At 37.2% G+C, this 26,938-nt stretch overlaps 1 protein-coding gene across 12 annotated transcripts in view; it reads left to right on the forward strand.

Annotated features, from left to right (window-relative positions):
• MARCHF7 (membrane associated ring-CH-type finger 7) overlaps window positions 1–26,938 on the forward strand; it is a 60,925-nt gene that overhangs the window by 6,258 nt on the left and 27,729 nt on the right. For all 12 annotated transcript variants that reach the window (XR_006205498.1, XR_006205499.1, XM_042948909.1 and 9 more), the window contains exon 2: window positions 14,411–14,575. Coding sequence is in view for 10 of the 12 variants with exons in the window: in XM_042948909.1 (XP_042804843.1) it covers window positions 14,423–14,575 (153 nt within the window). In the remaining 2 variants the exon portion in view is untranslated. The remainder of the gene's footprint in view (window positions 1–14,410; window positions 14,576–26,938) is intronic.

The following is a 26,938-nucleotide window of genomic DNA, read 5'->3' on the forward strand; positions in this document are numbered from 1 at the left end:
TGAGACAGAATCTGGAGCTCAAATATGGGCTCAAACTCAGAATCCATGAGATCGTGACCTGAGCCAAAATTAAGAGTCAGATACTTAACCAGCTGAGCCACCCAGAGGCCCCTTAACTACCATATTTCTGCAAATAGTTAGAAATTGGCTTTTATACTAAAAATTGGGCAATGCTTAATTTATTGTGCTTAGCCTCAGGTTCCTATTTATTTCTATCTTAATTAGTATCTTAATCTTGATTTCTGAAAGGAAAAGTCTTAGGTGTGGGCTGTACTTTGTTGATATAGATCAGGCTGGGGCCTTTATGTTAGTCTGGTTATTTGGTTTTTGACTACTTGGTGATTTTTTTTTTTTTTTAATTTTTTTTAACATTTATTTATTTTTGAGACAGAGAGAGACAGAGCATGAACGGGGGAGGGTCAGAGAGAGGGAGACACAGAATCTGAAACAGGCTCCAGGCTCTGAGCTGTCAGCACAGAGCCCGACGCGGGGCTCGAACTCACGGACCGCGAGATCATGACCTGAGCCGAAGTCGGCCGCCTAACCAACTGAGCCACCCAGGCACCCCAAACTTGGTGATTTTTGACAGATCCTGAACAGACTGTTAACATAATCTTAAGAGTGGTGACAAAGAATACATGCTATTTAAGAGATTCCTTTATAGGCAGAATCAGTGAAAAACTATAACATTATGCTATCATTTCTCTGATCTTAGGAATTAGTAAGTTTTCCAACTTTGGTAACCAAAAATCCAAGCCCTGCTTGGTAAACAATTTGTGGTAGTGCTCAAAGAAAACTTTATGTTAAGTAGGGTAATAGGTAGGACTCCTTTGGTCTTAAGTAAAACACTTAACTATACTGCCTGAAGCTTTTCAGTTTACTTTTTCATAGTGCCCCAAATTCTACTTATTAGACATAATTAGTGGAGGCAAGCACTTAGGCTTACCATGTAGAAGGTACAGTGAAATCAAAGGGCAGGGAGATAGCCTATGTGTATGAGGAAAAGTAAGTAGATCAGTGTGTAAGTGATTTAAAATCTCTTATCACCCCAGGCTGCTGTCCTGTGTTTTCAAAACTATTTCCAATGTGCTTCTAGATCTCTTACATATATTTCAGGCTACTCATTTCTTTAAAACTCAGCTTGTGTTTTTTTGTTTTTTTTTTTGTTTTTTTTTTGTCTACCACTCCCAGCTCCCTGCCAAAAAAGAAAAATATGTTTGTTTTTCATCATTCTGAATAATCTCTCTCATCCCCCCCGCCCCCCATAGAATTCTTTTCTATTTGATGTATTGAATATGCCTTCTATCCATTTACTTTTGGATCCTCTTTAATTTGCCTTGGAGCCAGTATGTTTCTTTCTGATAACTTGTCCTTAATTGGGGAGAAACTTGTGGGGGGGGGGGGTGTTTGTTTTTAGCTGATGGTATTTCAAAATCTTCAGTAGCTCCCGAGCCTGTAGTCCATAGTATTAGATTGTGCTCCCTTATTCCACAAAGGTATTAAAATTAATTACTTTCAGTATTATAAGAAATGCAGGAAGATGTTTATGTGTTTATTAAGACTAGGCAAAACTAGACAGAGTTTTGTTGGGTTACTAATTGTTTCATCTTTGAAAGTTCTGTTTGTCAGGAACATAATTTATGGGGTCCTAAGAGAAAAATAATATACAAATTACTAGTGGTAAAAGCTTCAAAACTATCATTTTTTTTTTTAATGTTTATTTTTGAGAGAGAGCACGTGTATGTGCACAGGGGACAGGCAGAGACAGAGGGAGACAGAATTTGTAGCAGACTCCAGACTCTGAGCTAATAGCACAGAGCCTGATGTGGGGCTTGAACCCATGAACTGGGAGATCATGACCTGAGCCAAAGTCGGACACTTAACCCACTGAGCCATCCAGGCTCCCCGAAAACCATTGTATTGTTAAAGTACGAACTCCTGAGCAGAGAACACAAGGTTGCCTTTACAGTATGGATATAACCTGTTTTACGAATTCCCTTTAGCACCCTTTCTGTTCATCTCTCCCATACCATCCCTTTCACTCTGGCACTCAGATCATTTTCTATTTTCCAGTTCTTCAACATGCTTTAGCATTTTTATGCATCCTCCTTTTTCTATTATTCTTCAAAGGTCAAGACAGACGTTCCCTTTTCTGAAGTCTTTCTCATCTGGAACTTTTGTTTATTTCCAATCAGTGCTCCCATGGCATTTTCAGGTTTTTGTTGTTTTTAAGCAGAATTTTTAGTGAGCATAATATGTTCAGTTTAAGCATAATTTTCAGTGAGTATTGATGTAATTGCTAATTATTCTAGTTGATATCTGCTGGGCTTTCTGACTCTAATCCTTTGTCACTTTTGAAACACTTTCAGCCAGTATCTCCAATTTTTTTTTTCTCTGTCCTGGTCCTTTCCTTCTGTAATTCCACCTAAACATATGGTAGACTTCCTTAGTCTTCTTTTAGTATCTTTGAAGCCCTCTCTTCTATATTTACCACCATCTGTTTTTCTCTGCTTCATGCTTGATAATTTTCTTCTAGCCTATTTTCCAGTTCCCTAGTTTTTAGTTTTGCTTAGTTTACTGTTAAATGCATCAGTTTTCCACTTTGCTAACATTGGAGCCATATTCATCTGGTTCTGCCCGACTCTCTTATCTCCTAGCGGTGGGTTGATTCTTTTTTCCCTTGTATTTTTGTGTGTCTTATAACTTTTGTTTAAATGCCGAACATTGTAAGTAAAAGAAGAGACTGAAATAAATAATATTTAAGCCTGAATGTGGACATTGGACATAATCCACTTTTGTCAGACAGTGTGATGGGTTGTGTTGGTTTAGTCTGTAGTTGGGTCAGGTTTGAAATTTATTATCACTTTATTTACCTTTAGAGTACTCCAGTAGTAGACTGTCACTACATAGTGCTTAGTGTGAGGCCTTGGATACTAGAGGATATAAGTTTTCTTTCAGTAGCCTCAACTTCCTTCAGGCCCTGCACATCTAGCATTAAGGGGTCTCAATTTGTTACAACTCTCTCAGCAGTAAGCTACCTTTCTTATTTGGAACAAAGCTTGGGGCAAAAGGAAGTGTACTTAGTTCTGTACATCTTTCTCTAATCTTAGGCAAGCTCTCTGTGCCTGGTCCTCAGATTTCTGTCCTTCTTGCTGCCTTCTAGAGTGTAGAGTGCATGCAAAACTCTGCCATCTCCCCTACCCCACCCCAAAAGCAACTGATCTCTGCCTTGTATTGATGGAGGATCTTGGGCAAGCAGGTTTCATAGTCTTTCTGTAGTAGCTACATACAGACCACAGCCTTGTATCAGTTTAGAATCTGTGCTGGAAGTGGGTTTCATACCCTTTATTAGCAACAGCCACTCGCACCTTGTACTCCTGCAGGATCTGGAGCATGGACGAGCTTCTTCAAGTTCTCCTTTTCTTTTCTTTTCTTAAACATAGGCAGGTCGTGGATCGTCATGCTGCAGAGAGTAAGACTTTCCAGTCTCCTGTCTGTCCTCATTCTTTGTTATGAGCACTCAGTGGAGGCCTGTGTAAAAGACTTACCTTGTATTGAGGCTCCCAGAGTTATTAAAGTGTCTTACACTAACAAATATTTGTCTTTGTGTATTTAAGAATTTGATAAATTTTGGCTGTTACCAGCCTTTTTTTTTTTTTTCAATATATGAAATTTATTGTCAAATTGGTTTCCATACAACACCCAGTGCTCATCCCAAAAGGTGCCCTCCTCAATACCCATCACCCACTCTCCCCTCCCTCCCACCCCCCATCAATCCTCAGTTTGTTCTCAGTTTTTAAGAGTCTCTTATGCTTTGGCTCTCTCCCACTCTAATCTCTTTTTTTTTTTTCCTTCCCCTCCCCCATGGGTTTCCGCCAAGTTTCTCAGGATCCACATAAGAGTGAAAGCATATGGTATCTGTCCCTCTCTGTATGGCTTATTTCACTTAGCATAACACTCTCCAGTTCCACCCACGTTGCTACAAAGGGCCATATTTCATTCTTTCTCATTGCCACGTAGTACTCCATTGTGTATATAAACCACAATTTCTTTATCCATTCATCAGTTGATGGACATTTAGGCTCTTTCCATAATTTGGCTATTATTGAGAGTGCTGCTATAAACATTGGGGTACAGTGCCCCTATGCATCAGTACTCCTGTATCCCTTGGGTAAATTCCTAGCAGTGCTATTGTGTTACCAGCTTTTTTGATGGCCTCCTTTGTTTTATTTCTTTTGGAGGGGCTTACCATTCTTTGTATTTCAATTCGTCTGTTTGCCTTGTAGCCTCAGCTTTGGTGGACTCAAGAAAAATGATTTTATAGATTATCTGGCTCATTCTTGATATGTTAGGTGTTGGAATGATGGTCTCTTGTGGCTTTCCATGAAGCAGTGGGGTGACACTTAATCCCAATTTTATTTGATTAGTTTGACTTTTCTTGACAATATTCAAGCAGAGGGGTGCCTGGATATCTCAGTTGGTTAAGTGTCAGACTCTTGATTTCAGGTCAGGTCATGAACTCAAGGTTCGTGGCATCGAGCCTTGTGTCAGGCACATGCTGATATCATGGAGCCTGCTTGGGATTCTCTCTCCACCTGCCCCCTCCCCCCAAATAAATAAACTTTATTAAAAAATAAACAGAAAAGTTGGGAGACTAGTGAAATTAATATGTGTACAACCATGCCTTGTGCATATCCTGGGCTTTGATTTCTTCCACAAGAGTGGTAAAATGAAAATTTAAATTTTGGGGAATTTACAAATGCTCCCAGGGGCAGAAGTAGCTTCTGTATCTTCATATCTCTTAGAGTCCCATTTCCCCTTCATTGTTGACCTAGTAATTCCTTATTTTGTCAACCTTTCATTGCTCTTAAGAGGATGCTCTTTATATTTCAGTCTAATATTTTTCATTGTTTTGAGGGAAGATTGCTTTGAATAATCTATCAAGAACGTATGATTCTCTTCCATAGCATTTTGTATATTTTTGGTATTTGTATTTTATTGGAGTTATTTATGTATTTATTTATTTTTATTCTATTCACTCCCTGTACCCCTTAAGTATGAGTTCAGGAGATAGTTTTTTTTTTATATTTTGAGAATTTAGCACCCCACCTGGCATATTGAAAGTACTCAGGGAAAAAAAAGTACTCTAAAAAAAAATTCTTTTTTTACATTTATTTTATTATTTTTTTTTTTTTAACATTTTTTATTTATTTTTGGGACAGAGAGAGACAGAGCATGAACGGGGGAGGGGCAGAAAGAGAGGGAGACACAGAATCGGAAACAGGCTCCAGGCTCCGAGCCATCAGCCCAGAGCCTGACGCGGGGCTCGAACTCACGGACCGCGAGATCGTGACCTGGCTGAAGTCGGACGCTTAACCGACTGCGCCACCCAGGCGCCCCTTTTTACATTTATTTTTGAGAGACAGAGCACAAGTGGGGGAGGGGCAGAAAGGAGACACAGAATCCGAAGCAGGCTCCAGGCTCTGAGCTGTTAGCACAGAGCCCAACCTGGGGCCTGAACTCAAAAACTGTGAGATCATGACCTGAGCCAAAGTCGGACGCTCAACCGACTGAGCCACCCAGGCGCCCCAGTAGTCAGTAACTTTTAAAAGTTGAATGAACTGGAACTAGGAATTTTTTTTTTAAGGTAGTAATTGGAAATTAACTGGAAACAGTAGGTTAGAGTTCTGGATGCTGAGCCAAAGAGTTTAGGCTTTTCTTTTTAAGGTATTAAAAAAAAGTTTGGTTGGAAATGGTGTATTACTAGTAGAATGAAATACAAAAGAAGGTGTGTGGATTAATGATGAGTTTGCTTTAGACAGATCTTAGTATGGTATTTTTAGAGACTAACTTTGTTGGTTTACCCAGAGTACCCTTGATGTCCAAGTAAAGTCTTGCTGGTAAACATTGTAAAATTCAATTTTAATTTGTTTGTATTCCAGTGTTGTGAGAAAATTTTTTAGTTGCATTTAACATGTGATTATGAGATCTTGATAATTTGCAGATAACATCAAGGTGCAGAATTACAGAATTTTGCATGTCAGGTGATGACATGGAATTCTTTTAGGCTTTTTATCTGAACTAAGAGAAGGTGTAAGGAATTATTTTTGCCACAGAATAGATTTGAATTGTGCTGTTTATAGGTAGAAAACACATTTTTTTTTTAAATCTAAAGATCTTTTAAAATGTTCAGGTCACTGGAAAACATGAACTTGTTTTAAAGAGCTCTTCAGAGAGTTTCTTAGGAAACCTAGCAGAATGATATTATCTACAAAAAAAAATAATCAATTTTTCTAGTAGCTAACAAGTTACAGGTTTATGAGATGAACGTACTATATAAATTGTGGAGTTGATATGAACACCTGTATTCCACTCCTGTTGCTTATGTCAGTCATTATTAAAATGCCTCAAGGTGAGGGTACACTTAACAGGGTAAAATCACAACTAATTAGGTAGACTAGCAGTTAAATATCTGCTCCAGAGAGTCTTCACCTAAGAGACCTCTGATTTCCAAAGTTGAAAAGTTCAATAAAGTAAAACTCTCAAATTGATCAAAAGATTTTTGTGGCTCGTTTCCTTCTTTCTGCATTCAAACCAAGTCTGGAGAATGGAAAATCAGCCCCTTGGAGCTAGCAGTGCTTCAGCTTACTAGTCAAATATGGTGATAAGGAACATGAACACATAATGTGGGTAGACCCGTGATGCCTAGGACTTGCATGGGGCTTAAAGAGAGTATAAATTGTGTTGTGGAAGTTTCATAGTAGTCATCAGTACTATATGCAACTTGAGTAGGAAGGTATTCCAGATAGTTACATACCCCTTCGGCTCACGCTCATGCTCTGCTCTCCTGACTTCACTTATAAAACAGGAGTTCAAGGATGAAATTATCAAGAATTTCAGTGTGTCAGCATCAGAGCTTTCAGGGTCCTATACTTGTGCAAAGGTGTCTCACACCTTGGTGATATGTTTATTTTATTACCATACAGAAAGAGAGCTGTGTAACTCTGGAATCAAATCTAAAGAAATTTAGATTTAAAGGCATAATAGTGTTAGAAAAACCTGAGAAACTATTACACTGACACATGAACTTTATTGTGCTGTACTCTTTAAGTTTTGGTTAAAGCTTCAAATACTTTTTTCCGATAGTCCATTCTTGTTTACACCTTTATTTTATAGCACTTAACAACAATTTAAGTTATATGGTTATTTATGTGGTTTGTTTTCTACCTGTCTACAACATCTTCTTAGTCACTATCTCAGTGTTCATACTCAATGTTATCCTCTGACCGCATACCTTTGTTTAGTGTTAATTAATGTGCCTAGCACACACACTAAGCATCTAGGCTTGAAAAGATGCCTCCATAATACTTTGTATATGGTCTGGTAGCAGTCCACATTGTAGGTGGTCTGGTAGAAGTCTTCCAAGGACCTGCACATTTTATTTTTTTCTACAGTTTTTTTGTGCTTTCAACCTACATCTTATGCAACCAAGTTATGTAAGTTTTCTGGTAACACCTACATTGTCAGAATTCAATCAATTTATATAGAGGAGTTGCCAAAAATAGTTTTATGCAGTATAAATTATATATCTCAGAGGACTCTGCCTCTTTGCCTTCTCCCGAGAGGTTTGTTTTGAGCAGATTTCCTACTAGGTTAGTTTCATTCTGCAAGTAAGGTTGGTATAAATACAAAGTAACTATAAGGTATGATTAAGAAGCATAATTGTTAAAGAACTGGCTGCAGGCCTGTATCTTTTAAAACAAAATTTGTGTCTCTATACTTATCACAAATATATCCCTTGTTTAGTATTTTTAAGACTTCTTAATTAAATGATAAATCTGGTACTTGTTAAATCATTTATGGGTTTTTGAATGTCTGTATTTAACCAGTGATATTCTTACTACTAATGCAAACCTTTTTTAAAGGTCAAATTCATAATCCTCTTTAATAAAAAAAAATTTTGTATAGTATATTATAAATGGTTTATAAAAAACTGAAGGTAGAAAAGATTTGTTAGGTGACTGTATGCTTTATCATCCAAACCAGGCCACTTTTAAGAGACAAACCAAGGACTATTAATAGTTGTCTTGGGATAATGAGCACAAATTAGGACTTTTCTGGCCATGCCAGGCAAACCAGGAAATATGGTCATCCTACTTAAAAGGAGAGAAGTCTTTTGCCCCACCCTTCATTCCCAGTCTCTTTCCAAAGGCACTGACCCTCAACTTTTTAGCTGTTCTAGAATTTATCTTCATATTTCTAAATAATGTGTTTATTATACTATTTAATAATTTTTCACTATTATATGTATTTTTCCTATTCACCCTTGTCTTCTCCAATCACCTGTATTCCACAGCATGTTTGTAGCAAAATTATTGATTCAGTAGTTTGTTTACATTATTATAACTATGTAAATTTTAAGGTTCACTTTGCCAAACACCCCCTTTTTTGAAAAATAACTTTTCCTAACAGAAAACTAATTTGCCATTTGTTCTTTGTGCTCAGCATTTTTTTCCCAATTTTTTTTTTAAGTTATGTATTTATTTGGGGGTGGGGGGACAAAGGGAAAGGGGGAGAGAGAATCCCCAAGCAAGCTCAGCGCTGTCAACCCAGCTCCATCTCAGGAGCTATGAGATGATCTGAACCAAAAGCAAGAGTCGGAGCCACCCAGGCGCCCCTCCCAATTTTATAATGGTCTCTGACACATGCCAAAATAGTTTCCTTATGATTTCCTCCACCCCCCTTAGAACTTTGCTTTCATTATCTGGGATCCTGCTCCAGTCTGGATTAGCTGTTCCCTGTGCTTCCTATATATCTTTGGAACTGTTTCCTGTGTTCTGTGTCTGGAGTTTCTTTTACTTAAGTTTCCTGGGTTCCATGTCTGTTTCTTTACACTCTCATTTTTCTTTTCTTTTTTAAAAAAAAAATTTTTTTTTTTAACGTTTATTTTTAATTTTGGGACAGAGAGAGACAGAGCATGAACGGGGGAGGGGCAGAGAGAGAGGGAGACACAGAATCGGAAGCAGGCTCCAGGCTCTAGGCTCTGAGCCATCAGCCCAGAGCCCGACGCGGGGCTTGAACTCACGAACCGCGAGACCGTGACCTGAGCTGAAGTCGGACGCTCAACCGACTGAGCCACGCAGGCGCCCCTACACTCTCATTTTTCTAGGATATGTTCTTCATTTAGCTTCCTTTGACTTTTTTTCTTGTTTTTTTTTTTTTCTTTATCTTGTTTTAAAGATCTTGAATGTCTGAAAATGTGTCCTATTCGCCACCTTACACTTAGTTGCTAGATGGGAATTCAAGGCTAAACCTTTTTCTCAGTACTACAGGCAATTGCTTAATTGTCTTAAGCGTTTTTAAAGTTGTAATTAAGAAGCCAGTAGGGGGTCTTCCCTTCATTTCTCGTGTTCTCAAATTTCAAGATGATAAATTGTGATTAGTGTTGGTCTTTTTTTCTTTGATCCTGCTGGGTAATCTAGAGCCCTTTCAATGTGGAGATTTATATCTTTAAATTAATAGAAAGGTTCCTATTTCTTTGGTAATTTTTCTTCTCTTTCACCATGGTTAAAGTCAGATAGTAATTTGCCTGGTTAATTCTCTTAATTTAAGGTTGTATTTTCTACTTCTAAGAGGATTTCTCAATTTATTCTTAATAGTTATATTGAATTTAGATGAATGTATCACATTTTTTAAAAAGCATATCCCATTTTAAATGGGCCACACAAGATTTTTATTATCATCTGATTGCTTTCTTAAGGACTGTTATTTAATGAATAGATGTCTTTTGATCCCTTTGAGGAGGGTAGTTATCTCCTTAAATTTTCTTTAAGTTCCTTTTTTTTTTTTTTTTTTTTTTTACTCTGGTCTTTCTTTCAAATTGGAGGATTTCTTTGGACACTTACTTAGTGATCCTTATTGTTACTGTTTGAAGGAAACACTAAAACTGTTTAGAGAGACGCCTGAGTAGCTCCATTGGTTAAGCATCCAACTCTTGTTTTAGCTCAGGTCATGATCTCAGGGTTGTAAGATAGAGTCCAGATTAGGCTCTGCGCTGGGCATGGAGTCTGCCTAAGATTCTTTCTGTCCCTTTCCCTCTGCCACTCCCTCACTCCAAAAAAAAAAAAAACTGATTAGAAACTCTTGGTGACTAGTAGACTTTGCTGTGGAGTAGGATGTTTATGTGGCAAACTAGCTTTGTAACCGGGGGCAGTCCAAATGTCAGTGTCCAGAAATCTTACTCCTCTGGTGTTTTGTTTGGTGATCCAACAGTAAAAATGCCTTAATTTTATGGCAATATTGTAGAAATAGGACCAGGAAAAAGTTTTCAGGTCTCCGTATTGAACATGTATAGATTTTGTTTTATTTTTTTTACATTTACCCCTGTAAAGATGATTGTATGCTTAAGTGAGGTGGATTGCCTGTGAAATCCTTATTCTGAAGAAGCCTTATTCTGACTTTTGGAAGAATGAAGCTAGGGGAAGAATTTGGAGTTTTACCGTTCCAGCTACAGATTTTAATTCAGCTCACTTTCAACCCCATGCATCTTTTTTTATGGTACTTTTCAGGTCTTGGTTCTTTTTAGTGTGCTAAGGCCAAATGTTTTGTTTTTAGTTTCTATCTCTTTCTAAGTGCCTAGGGTATAGTTTTATCTTCTCTGCTTAATTATTATACTTCTCCTTCTCTAGATTTTCCAAATACACATTGAAATCTATTGCTTTCAGGGCACCTAGGTGGCTCAGTTGGTTAAGCCTCCAACTTCGGCTCAGGTCACGATCTTAACAGTTGGTGAGTTCAAGCCCCACATTGGACTCTGTGCTGACAGTTCAGAGCCAGGAACCTGCTTCAGATTCTGTGTCTGTCTGTCTGTCTGTCTGTCTCTCTCTCTCTCTGCCCCTCCCCCGCTCTGTCTCTCAAAAGTAAATAAACATTAAAAAAAATTTAAAAAAAGATCTCTTGCTTTGTGTGGCCCCCTTGCTGTTCTTTTTTCATGGTTAAAGCCTTTGGTTTCACTTATTGTCTTATAAAGGTTTTGGAAAGAGGGGCAAATAGATGCATAAGGATAACCTGTCATTTTTTTTAATAGTTATTTATTTTTGAAAGAGAGAGAGAATGTGTGAGCAAGGGAGGGGTAAAGAGAGAGGGAGACACAGAATCTGAAGCAGGCTCCAGGCTCTGAGCTGTCAGCACAGAGCCTGATGTGGCGCTCGAACTCACAAACCTTGAGATCATGACCTGAGCCAAAGTGCAGGCTTAACCTACTGAGCCATCCAGGCGCCCCTAGGATAACCTGTCATGTTTTAACAGAAAGTTCAAAACTGACCTTTTTTGATAAGCTTTCTTTGATCTAATCATATCTCAGTATAATTTTTACTGTGGTTTCTCATTAGCTAGATATTCTTAGTGGAATGATTTTAATTGATCATGCATTTGTGTTTTCATGTTTGTTGTATATTTCCTACTGTTTTTTCCTCTTCATCTTTTCTGTTACCGCCTCATACCATGTTTTTAAAGTAAATATGATCAGCAAAGGAAATTTCTTTTGTAGTATTTTTTTCTGTGTGCTGTTACATTTTATTTTATTTTTATTTTTTAATTTAATTTGTTTTATTTAAAAAAAATTTTTTTAACATTTATTTATTTTTGAGAGACAGAGCATGAGCAGGGGAGGGGCAGAGAGAAAGGGAGACACAGAATCCGAAGTAGGCTCCAGGCTCCGAGCTGTCAGCACAGAGCCCGATGCGGGGCTTGAACTCACAAACTGTGAGTTCATGACCTGAGCCGAAGTCGGACGCTTAACTGACTGAGCCACCCAGGCTCCCCTTAATTTTATTTTTTTAAAATTTACATCCAAATTAGTTAGCATATAGTGCAACAATGATTTCAGGAGTAGATTCCTTAGTGCCCCTTACCCATTTAGCCCATCCCCCCTCCTACACCCACCCTCCCAATCCTCTGTTCTCCATATTTATGAGTCTCTCTTATGCTTTGTCCCCCTCCCTGTTTTTATATTATTGTTTCCCTTCCCTATGTTCATCTGTTTGGTCTCTTAAAGTCCTCCTATGAGTGAAGTCATATGATTTTTGTGTTTCTCTAATTTCACTTAGCATAATACCCTCCAGTTCCATCCATGTAGTTGCAAATGGCAAGATTTCATTCTTTTTGATTGCCGAGTAATACTCCATTGTATATGTATATATAGCACATCTTTATCCATTCATCCATCGATGGATATTTGGGCTCTTTCCATACTTTGGCTATTGTTGATAGTTCTTTTGTAGTAACTTTTAAGGTAGAAAGTTGTGATTGATCCAAGGTAGGTAAGTTAATAAGGTTACATGCCAAAAATAAATTAGGTATTTTTACTTTAAATGTTTAAATTTGAATATTTTGGTAAAGCACATTCTTTAAATACAAGCAGCATGCCAGGAAAGTGAAGTGCATCTGTTTGTAGTTGCTTTAATTTCAATCCATTACCAGAACAGTAAGGGAATTTTTGACATTGAAAGTGAGGGAAAAGTTGAGATTATTATTTCTTTTTTATTTGCGACTTTCTTTTGCCCTTCTCTTCTTTCTCCTCTCAAGACTGGTGGTTTCTCAGTTATCCAGTGGCCTCATTTCTAAATGAGGATTTAGATTTCTAAATCCTTTCCCCAGAAAATTTTTAAAGTTTATTAATTTATAAAAATAATGTGAGGGGCGCCTGGGTGGCTCAGTCAGTTAAGCATCCAACTTTGGCTTGGGTCATGATCTCATGGTTCGTGGGTTTGAGCCCCACATCAAGCTCTGTACTGACTGCCCAGAGCCTGGAGCCTGCTTCAGATTCTATGTCTCCCTCCCTCTCTACCCTTCCCTTGCTCACACTGTATCTCTCTCTCTCTCTCTCTCTCTCTCTCTCTCTCTCAAAAATAAATATTAAAAAATATGTTTGGAAGTCTTTATAGCAGTACTACTTGTAATAGCCTAGAACTGGAACCGATTCAGTGTTCATCCACAGTAGAATAGGAAAATAAATTACGTGTATTGATATAGTAAAAGACCGTACAATCCAATTAAAGTGAACTTACAACAGCTACATACAGCGACACAAATGACTCTCACAAATACAATATTAAGCAAATAAAACCAGACATAGAAGAGTACATGTTGTATGTTTCTGTTCATATAGACACAGGTGTCCACCTCTGTCCAAAAGTAGAGCATTTCTGTGAAACTGTTTGTAAGCTGAAATTGGTGTAAAGAGAAGAAGCAAATACCATTAGTTTATGTGAGAAAACTATTGAATGTTCCCAGCCCAAAAAATAACCTCTTGTTGCCAGACTTTTCTGGCACCTTAGGCAGCCTCTTGTTAATGGTTGCATAAAATACATTGAGGTAAAGCACAGAAACTCATAGACACAGTTTAAAGTTATGGGAACTTGATGCCAAGGCCAGGAATGTAGTTCCTGGGAAAGGAGGTTGGTGTTGTCACTTGCTACTCAGTACACATTGCCTCTATAATGGCTTGCTGCAAAACAAATACTGAATGTTTTTTTTTCACTTTTCACCTTTTTTTGTTTTTGAGAGAGAGTGTGCCTGTGTGCATGCATCACAGGAGAGGGAGAGAATCCCACCCAGGCTCCACCCCAATACAGAGCACAATACAGGGTTTGATCTCAGGACCCTGAAATCATGACCTGAGCCAAAATCAAGAGTCAGATGTGTATCCAACTGAGCCACCCAGGTACCTCATTGCCTTCTTTTTATAAAAGCAAAAATTCTCTTTGGATTTCTTCTGGTTAGTGAAAACAGGTGAAGTAGCATAACATAGACTTTTGAAAAGTAGGAGATACCTGCATAGTTAAAAGATCATGCATAGCTGTTGGGACTCTTGGTGTAGGTTAAGGAATATTTAGTAAAGAAAATTTAGAAGTTATCCTCATTTTTGAAAAATCCTACAAATTTGTGTAGGATTCTATAGAGAGAAATTACTAAGGAAAAGAGCCCAAGCTTTGGCAACAACCTGAGTTCCTCATCCCACTTTTATCAGCTTGCTTCGTTTTATGGGCAATAGGAAGCCTTTGATGGACTTTAGATTCCTGCCTTGTAGAAGAAGAGTTTTGATAGTCTCATAATTCCCCATGCCTGATACAGTTAATTTGCATGGTTAATTCTTGATTTGAGTTGATGATTACGCCTGGGTGGCTTAGTCAGTTAAACATTTGACTCTTTATTTTGGCTCAGGTCATAATCTCAGGGTCGTAAGATCAAGCTCCTCATCAGGCTCAGGGTCGAGCCTGCTTGGGATTTTCTTTCTCCCACTCCCTTTGCCCTTCACTGCCCACCCCCCACCCCTCCCCAAGAAAGAAAGAAAGAACCTAAGATTTCCATGATTTTCCAAAGACAATTAATCAAAATTTACATTTTGCAGGAAACTTTAAGAATGGAGTCTAAACCTTCAAGGATCCCAAGAAGAATTTCTGTTCAACCATCCGGCTCTTTAAGTGCTAGGATGATGTCTGGAAGCAGAGGAAATAGTTTAAATGATACCTATCACTCCAGAGACTCTTCATTTAGACTGGATTCTGAATATCAGGTAACAACTTAGAATATATGTATACAGTCTCTTTTTCAAAATCTCCTGGGGCCACATGTTTTTTAGATTTTAGAAAAGTGTAATTTTAAGATCTTCAGCTGGATCTGAGACATCCTGTAATAAAACCCATTAATATATCTGCAGGAAAGTGAATGACCATTTACACCAAGTATTAAAAACTCCGTGTTTTTCCAGCTTTGTGGACTTCAGAATTATGAAGAAGACATTGTGGTTTGGGGCACCTGGATGGCTCAATCAATTGAGCATCCAACTCTTGATTTTGGCTCAGGTCATGATCCCAGGTCATGGGTGGGATCGAGTCCTGGGTTGGGCTCCTGTGCTGAGCAAGGAGCCTGCTTAAGATTCTCTCTTTCTCTGCTCCTCTCCCCTTCTCATATGCCTGCCCTTGTGTCCGCCCCCTCAAAAAAAATAAAGGCGGCCTTGATGCTCTTATGTAAAATAATTTTACTGTATTTCAAAGACTTGGAAACCTGTTTACTTAGAAACATAAGTATCATTTAAGTGTAAGTTTAACTTGTCAATGTGGATGACTTGGTCAAAGGACCAAAAACTACATCCTTTCTTTAACATTATATTATGAATTCATCTGACTTTTCTCTGCATGTATGCAAAGCAGTGGTGGAATAATGAATTTTTTTTTTAATGTTTATTTTTGCAGGAGAGAGAGACAGAGTGTGAGCGGGGGAGGGGCAGAGAGGGAGATACAGAATCTGAAACTGGGTCGAGACTCAGCTGCCAGCACAAAGCTGTGCGCAGGGCTTGAACTCACAAACTGTGTGATCATGACCTGAGCCAAAGTCAGATGCTTAACCAACTGAGCCACCCAGGCACCCCTGATTGTTAAGTGTTTTTATTTCACAGTATGGCTTTTAAATATTTTGATTTTATTAGTAGGTGATTGTTAACAGACTGTCTTTTAGACGAACTTTAGGGTTTTATTTTTATGGTTAGTTAGGAGTTTGCAGATTCATTATCTACATAAACCTACATAAGCTACTCTTATGTAGTTAATTTTCCTTTAGATTGACAGCAGAGTTTTGAAAGGGCTTATTAGTGATATAAACACAGTAGTTGTAGTATAAAACAGTATAAATTTCAAAAGCCATGATTTCTAGGTTTAATGCAATTTATATGGCTGATCTTTCAAATTTAAATTTATTGCATTATTGTCTGAACAGCTAATGAAATCATAAGTGATGTGCAAAAGTCTGTTTGGGTAACTAGAATCTAAAAATCCTTTAGTGAGAATTTCCATTTAAGTTATTTAAAAATATGTATACCATGTGATGTGTATTATATGAGAGAGTCTCATTTTAAAATATTTCTACATAGTAATAAGCATTTTATAAAATATTCCGAGAAAGACTGAAGTAAAATATTTCTTTAAAGTGCCTAATCTATTACATACTTCCTCACTTTTTACGAACTATTTACTTACTCTTATTTTATTTGTGTTTTTAAAGTTTATTTTTTGAGAGAGCACAAGTGAGGGAGGGGCAGAGAGAGAGAATTCCAAGCAGGCTCTTGCAGTGTCAGCATGGAGCCTGTTGCAGGGCCCAAACCCATGAACCACAAGATCATGACTTGAGCCAAAATTGGATGCTTCACCAACTGAGCCACCCAGTCACCCTTATTTTATCTTTTAATGTTTGTTTTTTCATTTTGAGAGAGAAAGTGGGGGGGGGGGAGAAGCTAGCACCACCCATGAGCCGGGGAGGGAGAGAATCCCAAGCAGGCTCTACATTGTCATTGTATAGCCCGATGCAGGTCTTGATCTCAGGAACTGTAAGATCATTACCCGAGCCAAAATCAAGAGTCAGGCACTCAACTGACTGAGCCACCTAGGCACCCCAACTTAGTCTCATTTTAAATGTTGGTTGATAATGTATTTTTTTATTCTGTTGCTAGACAAAAAGGACACTTGCCCAGAGGTGCAGAATTGTATATTTTCATTCTATAGAAAAGTTCTGGGTTAAATGATTGTTACTGATTAAGAGCACAGATTTGTTTTTTTTCCAGTTTTTCATATAGCTTGTTAGTAAGGAACAAAGACTCTGAAACCATACTGTATTGCCTGGATTGGAGTCCTGTTCTGTTATTTGCTAGCTGTGTCAACCTAGGCAAGTTACTTTACATTGTTCTTTCTTATTTTCCATATCAGTCAGTTGGGTTATTAGTGTTAGGTGAATTATTAAACTGAATGAGAATAGTGCCTGCCACATGATAAACACTATGTAAGTGTTAGCTGCTACATTTGTTTTCATTATAATTGTCATAGCTAATTATATTAAGTGTAAAGTCTTAACTACATTTAGAAAATTTATTGACAACCACTTTAAAACATATTTACAATACTATTCCTTCTGGCTTTTTCTTCTTTTTCTTAATGTCCTACTAGATTACTCTAAAAGTCTCAGTTTTCATGGTGGAAGTTCAACAAATGCAAGCGTGAAAAATCACTTATATCTTTCATTGATTGTTAATAAGATAAATCAGCTTTGGAGTTTTTCTTAATGTTTTTCAATCGCTTTAAGTGGCATCCATTTTTTTCTAATGGATTATAGGAACATTTCCAGTCTTAAATCAACTACTCCTAGCCTGCTTTGCTCTTTAGCTTTGATTTAGAAACTGAAATTTCTGTGTTCTTGTGTAAATTATTTTTTATCTGGGTTTCTTCTGTAAAATGGTGGTAATAGCTTTTCACACAGTTATTACTAGGATTAAGTGAAAGAAATAACACATTAAAGCACTTACAACAACTGTGGCTGGAGCTTAGGGTTCAAATGTTTCCATTTTATAATGATTATTGTTTCCATTTTATGATGATATTTGTGATTGTTACTGTATTCATTATTTCCTGGCTTTATTTTGGTTTAAATAGATAATACCCTTAAGGTACAGTGTAATATGTTACCAGAATATTTAAATTACATATTATATATTTAGTTTTATATAATCTTAATACTACTCAACAAAATGTTTACATTTACATTCCCTTTAAATATCAAAGGGAATATTTTTAAAAATTACTCCTGTTTTCTCACACCTGTTAGCAACCTAGCATTCCATTCCCTTTATCTCAGACACTTGGTAAAGCTGAAGCTTCAAAAAGATAGGCATGATAGATCAATTTCAGTTACATTACAGACTAAATAATAGGGAAACACCTTATATAGTGCTTAACATTTTATAGAATAATGTTTCCTTTTAACTTTATTTACGTAGGGTGGATACTTGTGTCATTTCATGCATAAAGATCTGCAATCTGGAAAGAGAAGTGGTTTCCCCAGTCACATGATTAGGATAGTGTACCTAAAAATCTAAGACTTAGGGATAGCATTGTTTCTTTGGGAAAATATAGATTCTAAGTTCCAAACAATTGATTTTCTCAAGATCTTTTGGTTTTCAGCCATTTGTAAGCTGGGCTTCCTCTCTTACGAATCTTGCTGAAATTTTTGTTACTTCATCTTGAAGTTTTTGTTAACAATTTGAATGATCATCTTATTTCTTTGGTAACAGTTAAGTAGAATTTTAAATATTTTTGAAAAAATATAATTCCTATAATTCATATTGTAATAAGAATTTGGTAGTATTTTGTAATATGTAATAATTATTTCACATACATTTCTTTTTTTATTTTATTTTTATTTATTTTGAAAGAGAAAGCAGGTATGTGATCGGGGGGGTGGGGGGGGGCAGGGCAAGAGAGATGGGGGGAGAGAGAATCCTAAGCAGGCTTCATGCTGTCAGCAAGGAGATGAACATAGGGCTTGATCCCATAAACCATGAGATGATGACCTGAGCTGAAACTGAGTCCAACACTTATCCAACTGAGCTACCCAGGAGCCTCAGTTTTACGTATATTTCTATAACTCAATTTAAGTGACCATAATCCCACTACACTTTCTCTCTTCTACTTTGAGATTACTTTTATTTTTTCATTTTTATTTTTTTTTAATTTTTTAAAATTTTTATTTTTTTAATTTATATACAAGTTACTTAGTCTATAGTGCTATAATGATTTCGAGTAGATTCTAGTGATTCATCCCCTGTAACATCCAGCTTTGAGATTACTTTTAATGTGAAACGATAAAATGAGAGGCTTTCTGTTTACATATTTTCTAGTTTGTAGATCAATTTAGAGAGCTCAGTACCATTTGCATATTTTGCATACTATGTTATCTCAAGAATTAAAAGAATGGTCATTAATATGTGTTTATGTACTACAGGGTTCACTTCCAGAGAACTAAATGCATGCAAGTATGCATATAATCAGTCAAGAAAATGAAAATAGTTTTAAAATGGAATCAGGAAAAATACAGATAAAATACTGAAAGTGGATCAAAGTTGTAACACTGCAGGCATTTGTAAGTCTTGTAGTGTTTTAATGTTAAACTTGGACTCTTGTTTTGGGCTTCAGAAAGGTCACAGGGAAATACAGTCAGCTTTCAGCTTTTAAGGTGTTTTGTTCATAAGGACAAGTAACCAATTCCTCAAAGCAATGCTTGGCAATTTGGTTTGGAAGGGGACGGTGAATAATACAGTGGACCACGTCTTTAGTGTTCATATTATTAGTATATTCCTAGTTTAGTCAAGTTGTTTCATGGTAAACCTAAGCATTAGCAAAGGATGTGATGCTACAGTACAGCTCAGTGAAATCACTTCCATAAAGGGACAACAGAGTGATCTAAATACCAATTTTCTGGTAGTCTTCATATAGGTATTGGGGAATTTTGAGTGATCAGTGGACTCCAAATCCTTTTTTGTATTCTGTAAGATTTCTTACCTGGATTTATCATAAAGTTGGGCATGAATTAGTTCATAAATCTTAAAATCATCTAATGTCTTTTTTATGAAAATTGAAGACTACTCCTTCGGAATACAAACTGGAATGTAAGATTTCACATTAGTGTGGCAATGTATACTCTTAACACATGAATATTTAGAAGCGGTCAAAGTTCCAAGTTGTTACTTATGGCTGAGATAATTTTGGTCTGGAAATTTTTCAAAGCAGGAATTAGCAGTCATCCCAGTCATAGCATTGATTCATGGAAATGATGAGCCAAGGAAGAGCATTTCATTCTGGACTTGGTTCTGGTACAGTGCATTAAATGATTAAGCATTGTCCAGTGGATGACACTGATTGTATTTGCAGCAATTGTTAATGTTCTTTTTTTCAAGAATAACTTCTTTGAGGTATAGGTCACATAGCATATGACTCACTCATTTAAAGTATACAATTGGGTGGTTTTTATTTTTTAATTTTTTTCTAATGTTTATTTTTAATTTTGAGAGAAGAGACAGAGCATGAGCTGGAGAGGGGCAGAGAGGGAGAGACAGAATCCAAAGCAGGCTCCAGGCTCTGAGCTGTCAGTACAGAGTCCGATGCAGGGTTTGAAACCACAAACCGTGAAATCATCACCAGAGCTGAAGTTGTACGCTTAACCAACTGAGCCACCCAGGCACCCCTACAATTTTGTGGTTTTTAGTATATTTGCAGAGTTGTGCAAATCATCACCACAATCAATTGTAGAACCTTTTTATCTCCTTAGGGAAAAAACCCAGATTCTTTAGCTATCACTGCACTGCCCTTCCTCCTCAGCACTAAGCAACCACTGGTCTACTTTCTGTCTCTGTAGATTTCCTTATTTTGGACTTTCATTTACAGAAATAGAAGCATATGCTATGGTATTTTGTATTAGCTTTCACTTAGCATGCCTTTAAGGTTCATCTGCGTTGTGGCGTATATCAGTACCTCATTCCTTTTTTATGAATGAGCAATATTCCATTGAATTGGATATACTTTTTTTATGGATAAATAATACTCCATTGTGTGGATATGTCACATTTTGTTTATCCATTCATCTATCCACTGATGGACATTTGTGTTTTCATGTTTTGGCTATTATGAATAATGGTGCCATAAATATTCATGTACAGTTTTTGTACAGACTTACGGTTTCAGTTACCTTGGGTATATACCTGAGAGTGGAATTGTTCAGTCATATGGTATAACTCTGTTCAATTTTTTGAGGAGCTGCCAGACTATTTTCCAAACCAGCTGGACCATTTTATATTCCTACCAGCAATTAAGTATGGGGTTCTGATCTTGCTACATCTTTGCCTACACACTTATCTTACATTTTGATTCTAGCCATCCTATCCTGTGTGAAGTATCTTATTGCAGCTTTGATTTAGATTTCCTTGATGACTCTTGATGTTTGTATCTTTTGCTAATTATAATTAGCTACTTTAATATCTTTGAAGAAACATCTATTCAGATCCTGTGCTCATTGTTTACTTGGGTTATTTGTTGCTTTATTATTGAGTGGTAAAAGTTTTTTATTTTCAATTCCACTTTTTTATTACTAGCATATGGGAAAGTGATCAAGTTTTTTTTTTTCATATTAATCGTGTGTTCTACAACCTTACTGTAATCCTTTTTTCGTTCCACAAGGTATTTTTTTGTTATTGTTGATTCTGTAAGATTTTCCACATTGAGGGTGTCATCTTCAAATAAAGATACTTTTATGTCTTCCTTCCCAATCTGTACATTTCGTTTCCTTTTCTTGCCTTATTGCACTACTTAAAACTTCTAGTGCACTGTTAGGAAAGAGTGGTGTAAAGAAGAACCAACTAAGCCCAAAGTTAAAAGGGTAGAAATTAAAAAGATTAATAAAAAATAGAGACTAAAAAGACAATAGAAAAAAATAAGTGAAACTAAGAGCTGTTTGGGGTTTTTTTTGTTTTGTTTTTTAAAGTTAGACAGAATAGACTAACCTTTGGCTGGGCTCACCAAGAGAAAAAGAGGTCTCAAAATCAGAAATAAATGGTACCAAAAAATACAAAGGATCATAAGGGACAACTGTGAACAATTATATGCCAAAAACTGGACAACCTATAGAAATAAATTCGTAGTAACACATAACCCACTAAGGCTGAATCATAAAGAAATAGAAAATCTGAACAGATCAATAATGAGTAAGGAGATTGACTCAGTAATCAAAACCTCCCAACAAATGAAAGTCCAGGATCAGATCACTTCACTTGTACAAATTTTACCAAACTTCTCAAACTTTCAAAAAAACAGTAAGATTCCCAATTTACTTTATGGGGCCAACATTACCCTAACACCAAAACCAAACATGAATACTATAATAAAAGAAATATGCCAGTATCCCTGGTGAACACGCATGTAAAATCCTCAATAAAATATTAGCAAACCAAATTCAATAATACATTAAGAAGATCCTACACCATGGTCAAGTGGGGTTTATCCCTAGGATATAAGGATGGTTCAACATCCACATATCAGTCAATGTGATATTCCACATTAACAAAATGAGGGCTAAAAATCATATCATCTCAGATGCAGGAAAAGTGTTTGACAAAATTCAGCATGCATTTATGATAAAAACTCAGCAAAATGGGTATAGAGAGAATGTAACATGGTAAAGACCATATATGACAAGCCTACAGGGAACATCATACTCCATGGTGAAAAGCTGAAAGCTTTTCCTCTAAGATCAAACTAGAGACAGGAAGCGTACTCTTTATCACTTTTGTTCAACATAGCATTGGCAGCTCTAGCCAGTGTGTAGTTGGTCAAGAAAGAGAAATAAAAGGCTTTCGCATCAAAAGAGAACGTGTAAAACTGCCTCCTTTTTCTAGATAACATAATACTTAGAGAAACCCTAAAGACTCCACCAGAAAATTGTTAGAACTAACTTAAAAATTCAGTAGAGCTGTGTGATACAAAGTCAGTACAAAAATCAGTTGCATTTCTATAACAAACTATTAGAGAAATTAAGGAAACAGTCCTATTTGCAACTGCATCAAAAAGTAAAATACCTACAGGGGATTAATTTGAGCAAGGGGGTGAATGTTGTATACTTGAAATTATGAGACATTGATTAATGAAAGAAGTTGAAAAAGACACAGATAAATGGAAAGCTATCCTGTGCCCTTGGGTTGAAAGCATTAATGTTGTTAAAATGCCCATACTGCTTTGGGTGCCTGGGTGGCTCAGTCAACTGAGTGTCTGACTCTTGATTTTGGCCCAGGTCATGATCTCACAGTTTGTGAGATTGAGCCCCGTGTCAGGCTCTGTGCTGACAGCGCGGAGCCTGCTTGGGATTCTGTCTGCCTCCCCACCCTCCCCCTTCTCTTTCTCAAAAATAAATAATCATTGAAAGAAAAAATCCCATACTCCCCAAAAGAGTCTACAGATTGGGTGTAGTTTCTACCAAAATTCCAGTGGTATTTTTCATAGAAATAACAGTCTTAAAGTTTGGTATCTCAAAAGGCCCCAATAGCTAAAGCAATATTGAGAAAGAATAATGAAACTGGAGGCATTGTGTTCCTTGATTTCAAACTAGATTACAATCCTAAGACTAATCAAAACACTATGATATTGGCGTAAAAAGCAGTTAAATCAGTGGAGCACTGTAAAGAGTCCAGAAATAAACCCACGCATATATGGTCAATTAATGGACCACAGTGGAGCCAAGAATGTGCAGTGTGGAATGTAAAGTCTCTTCAATAAATTGTGTTGGGAAAACGGGAAAGCCATATGTAAAGGAATTAAAATGAGCCACTATCTTACACAATACACAAAATCAAGTTAATGGATTAAAGAATTGAACGATAGATCTGAATCCATAAAACTAGAAGAAAATATAGACTGTAAGATCCTTGACAGGGGACTTGGCAATTTTTTGGATTTCACACCAAAAGCAAAGGCAGCCAAAACAATAGTAAACAAGTGGGACTGCATCATATTAAAAAGCTTCTGCATAGCAAAGGAAATCATCAAAACAAAATGATAAGGCAGTCTACCAAACAGGAGTAAATATTTGCAAATGATATACCTTATAAGGGGTTAACCTCAAATGTATAAAGAAATTTTCATACAACTCTGTAGCAAACAAAAGAACTGTTTAAAAAATTGGCAGAGGATCTGAATGGACATTTTCGCAAAAAGGACACATTAATGGCCAATAGGTACATTGAACAGGTATTCAACATCACTTATTAGAGAAGACAATGACCTATCACCTCAAGAATAGCTAGACAAGAATTAGCAAGTGTTGGCTAGGGTATGGAGAAAAGAAAACCCTTGTGCACTATTGGTGGAAATGTAAATTGGTGTAATCACTATCACAGACATGAAGGTTCCTCCAGAAATTAAAATCAACTACCATATGATCTAACATTTCTACTTCTGTGTATTTATCTGAAAGAAAGGCATTAATTCAAAAAGATAAGTACACCTCATGTTAATTGAGCATTATTTACAGTATCCAAGACATGGAAACAAGTGTCCATTGATGGATGAATGGGTGAAGTAAATGTTGTGTGTATATTTACGGTAGAATATAACTCAGCCATAGAAATTAAAAATATCCTACGATTTGCAACAGCATGGTGGCATTGTGCCAAAGTGAAATATGTCAGGCAGAAACAAATCCCTAATTAGATCTCACTTCTATATGGAATCTAAAGAAAATTCTGAATTTATGGGTGCAGAGAACAAATTGGTGATTGCCAGAGTCTGGGAGGTAGGGTTGGGCAAAGTGGGTGAAGGTGGCCAAAAGGTATAAATTTCCAGTTATAAAATAGTCCTCAGGATATAATGGGCAGTATATTGACTATAGTTAATAATACCAGGGGGTATATTTGAAAATTGGTGAGAGAGTAGATCTTAGAAGTTCTCAGTCACAAGGGTAGAAATTTTATCACTGTGTTGTAGTAGATGTTGACTAGAATGACTGTATTTATCATTATGATACACAGAGAATCATGTGAGACATCTGAAACTAATGTTATATGGCAGTTACATCTAAGGTTTGTTTTTTTTCTTAAGAGGATATAAAAAGATAAGCAGTGCTGAGGGGTAAATCTTTGCCTTATACCTGATGTTAGGGGGCCTTGGGTTTTCCAACCCAATTCCAAAGTGGGAGAGGGTGGGATCCCTCACACAACCCACATAATTCTTGGACACCATTGGTGTGTCTAAGAATTCAGTTCCATTCTAACACTTATCTATTTGGAGATAGCATCAGATTTCCACAGATTAGTGAAAATCCTGCAAGACTGCCTTCTACCCACTCCCCCACTTTAGATGCCAGTCACAGGCTACAGATTGTAGGTTCTATCAACATCCACCAGAGCTTTTAGGTTTTAGATTTTTTTTTTTTTTTTTTTTTTTTTTTTTGCTTTTTTATTTTATTTATTTTGAGTGAGGGAGAGCAGGGGAAGGGCAGAGAGGGAGAGACAGGATCCCAAGCAGACTCCATGCTCTCAGCAAAGAGCCTGATGTGGGGGCTTGAACTCCCGAAATGTGAGGTCATCACCTGAATTGAAATCAAGAGTTGGACGCTTAACTCACAGAGCCACCCAGGTGCCCCCCATCTTAAGTTTTTTATTTGCTAGAGTGGCTCACAGAAGTCAAGGGAATTCTTTTATGTTTACCGGTTTGTTAAATAATATGAGTAAGATGAAGAGATAAATAGGGTAACGGATGGGGAAAAGGTGCAGAGCTTCTGTAAGCCCTCTGCAGGCATGCCACTCTACTGCATCTCCACATGTTCACCAATCTAGAAGCTGTCTGAACCAAGTTCTTTTCGGTTTTTATGGAGGCGTCATTACATAGTCATAATTACCTAAGCTATTTGCTATTATATACTTAAACCTTCACCGTTCTCTCTGGAGGTTGGGGAGTGACGTAGGACTGAAAGTGTAATCCACATTATCACAGAGGACATTCTTGCCTTATTTGTACAGTGTTACTAGTCTCAGGTATACAACATAATGATTCAACAGTTCTGTAGATTACTCCATGCTTATCAAGATAAGTGTACTCGTGGGGCACCTGGGTGACTCAGTCGAGCGTCCGACTTTGGCTCAGGTCATGATCTTGCTGTTCGTGGGTTCAAGCCCCACGTTGGGCTCTGTGCTGACAGCTCGGAGCCTGGAGCCTGCTTCGGATTCTGTGTCTCCCTCTCTCTGCCCCTTCCCCACTCATGCTCTGTCTGTCTCTGTCTCTGAAAGATGAATAAACGTTAAAAAAAAAAAAAATTAAAAGATAAGTGTACTCTTGATCCCCTTTTGTTTTTTAAATTCTACATGAGTGAAATCATATAGTTGTCTTTCTCTGACTGACTTATTTCACTTAGTCTGCCCATGTTGTTAGAAATGGCAAGCTCTCATTCTTTTTTATGGTTAATAGTCCCCTGTATGTATGTATGTATGTATGTATGGGTGTATGTATATATACACCACATCTCTATTGATGGACACTTGGGTTGCTTCTGTATCTTAACAATTGTAAATAATGGTACAGTAAATATAGAGGTGCATACATTTTTTTTTTAATATATGAAATTTATTGTCAAATTGGTTTCCATACAACACCCAGTGCTCATCCCAAAAGGTGCCCTCCTCAATACCCATCACCTACCCTCCCCTCCCTCCCACCGCCCATCAACCCTCAGTTTGTTCTCAGTTTTTAACAGTCTCTTATGCTTTGGCTCTCTCCCACTCTAACCTCTTTTTTTTTTTTCTTCCTTCCCGTCCCCCATGGGTTTCTGTTAAGTTTCTCAGGATCCACGTTAAGAGTGAAAGCATATGGTATCTGTCTTTCTCTGTATGGCTTATTTCACTTAGCATCACACTCTCCAGTTCCATCCATGTTGCTACAAAAGGCCATATTTCATTCTTTCTCATTGCCACGTAGTATTCCATTGTGTATATAAACCACAATTTCTTTATCCATTCATCAGTTGATGGACATTTAGGCTCTTCCCATGATTTGGCTATTGTTGAGAGTGCTGCTATAAACATTGGGGTACAAGTGCCCCTGTGCATCAGTATTCCTGTATCCCTTGGATAAATTCCTAGCAGTGCTATTGCTGGGTCATAGGGTAGGTCTATTTTTAATTTTCTGAGGAACTTCCACACTGCTTTCCAGAGCGGCTGCACCAATTTGCATTCCCACCAACAGTGCAAGAGGGTTCCCTTTTCTCCGCATCCTCTCCAGCATCTATAGTCTCCTGATTTGTTCATTTTGGCCACTCTGACCGGCGTGAGGTGGTATCTCAGTGTGGTTTTGATTTGTATTTCCCTGATAAGGAGCGACGTTGAACATCTTTTCATGTGCCTGTTGGCCATCCGGATGTCTTCTTTAGAGAAGTATCTATTCATGTTTTCTGCCCATTTCTTCACTGGGTTATTTGTTTTTCGGGTGTGGAGTTTGGTGAGCTCTTTATAGATTTTGGATACTAGCCCTTTGTCCGATATGTCATTTGCAAATATCTTTTCCCATTCCGTTGGTTGCCTTTT

This window comes from Panthera leo, chromosome C1 (genome assembly GCF_018350215.1).
Source record: "Panthera leo isolate Ple1 chromosome C1, P.leo_Ple1_pat1.1, whole genome shotgun sequence".
NCBI lineage: Eukaryota > Metazoa > Chordata > Mammalia > Carnivora > Felidae > Panthera > Panthera leo.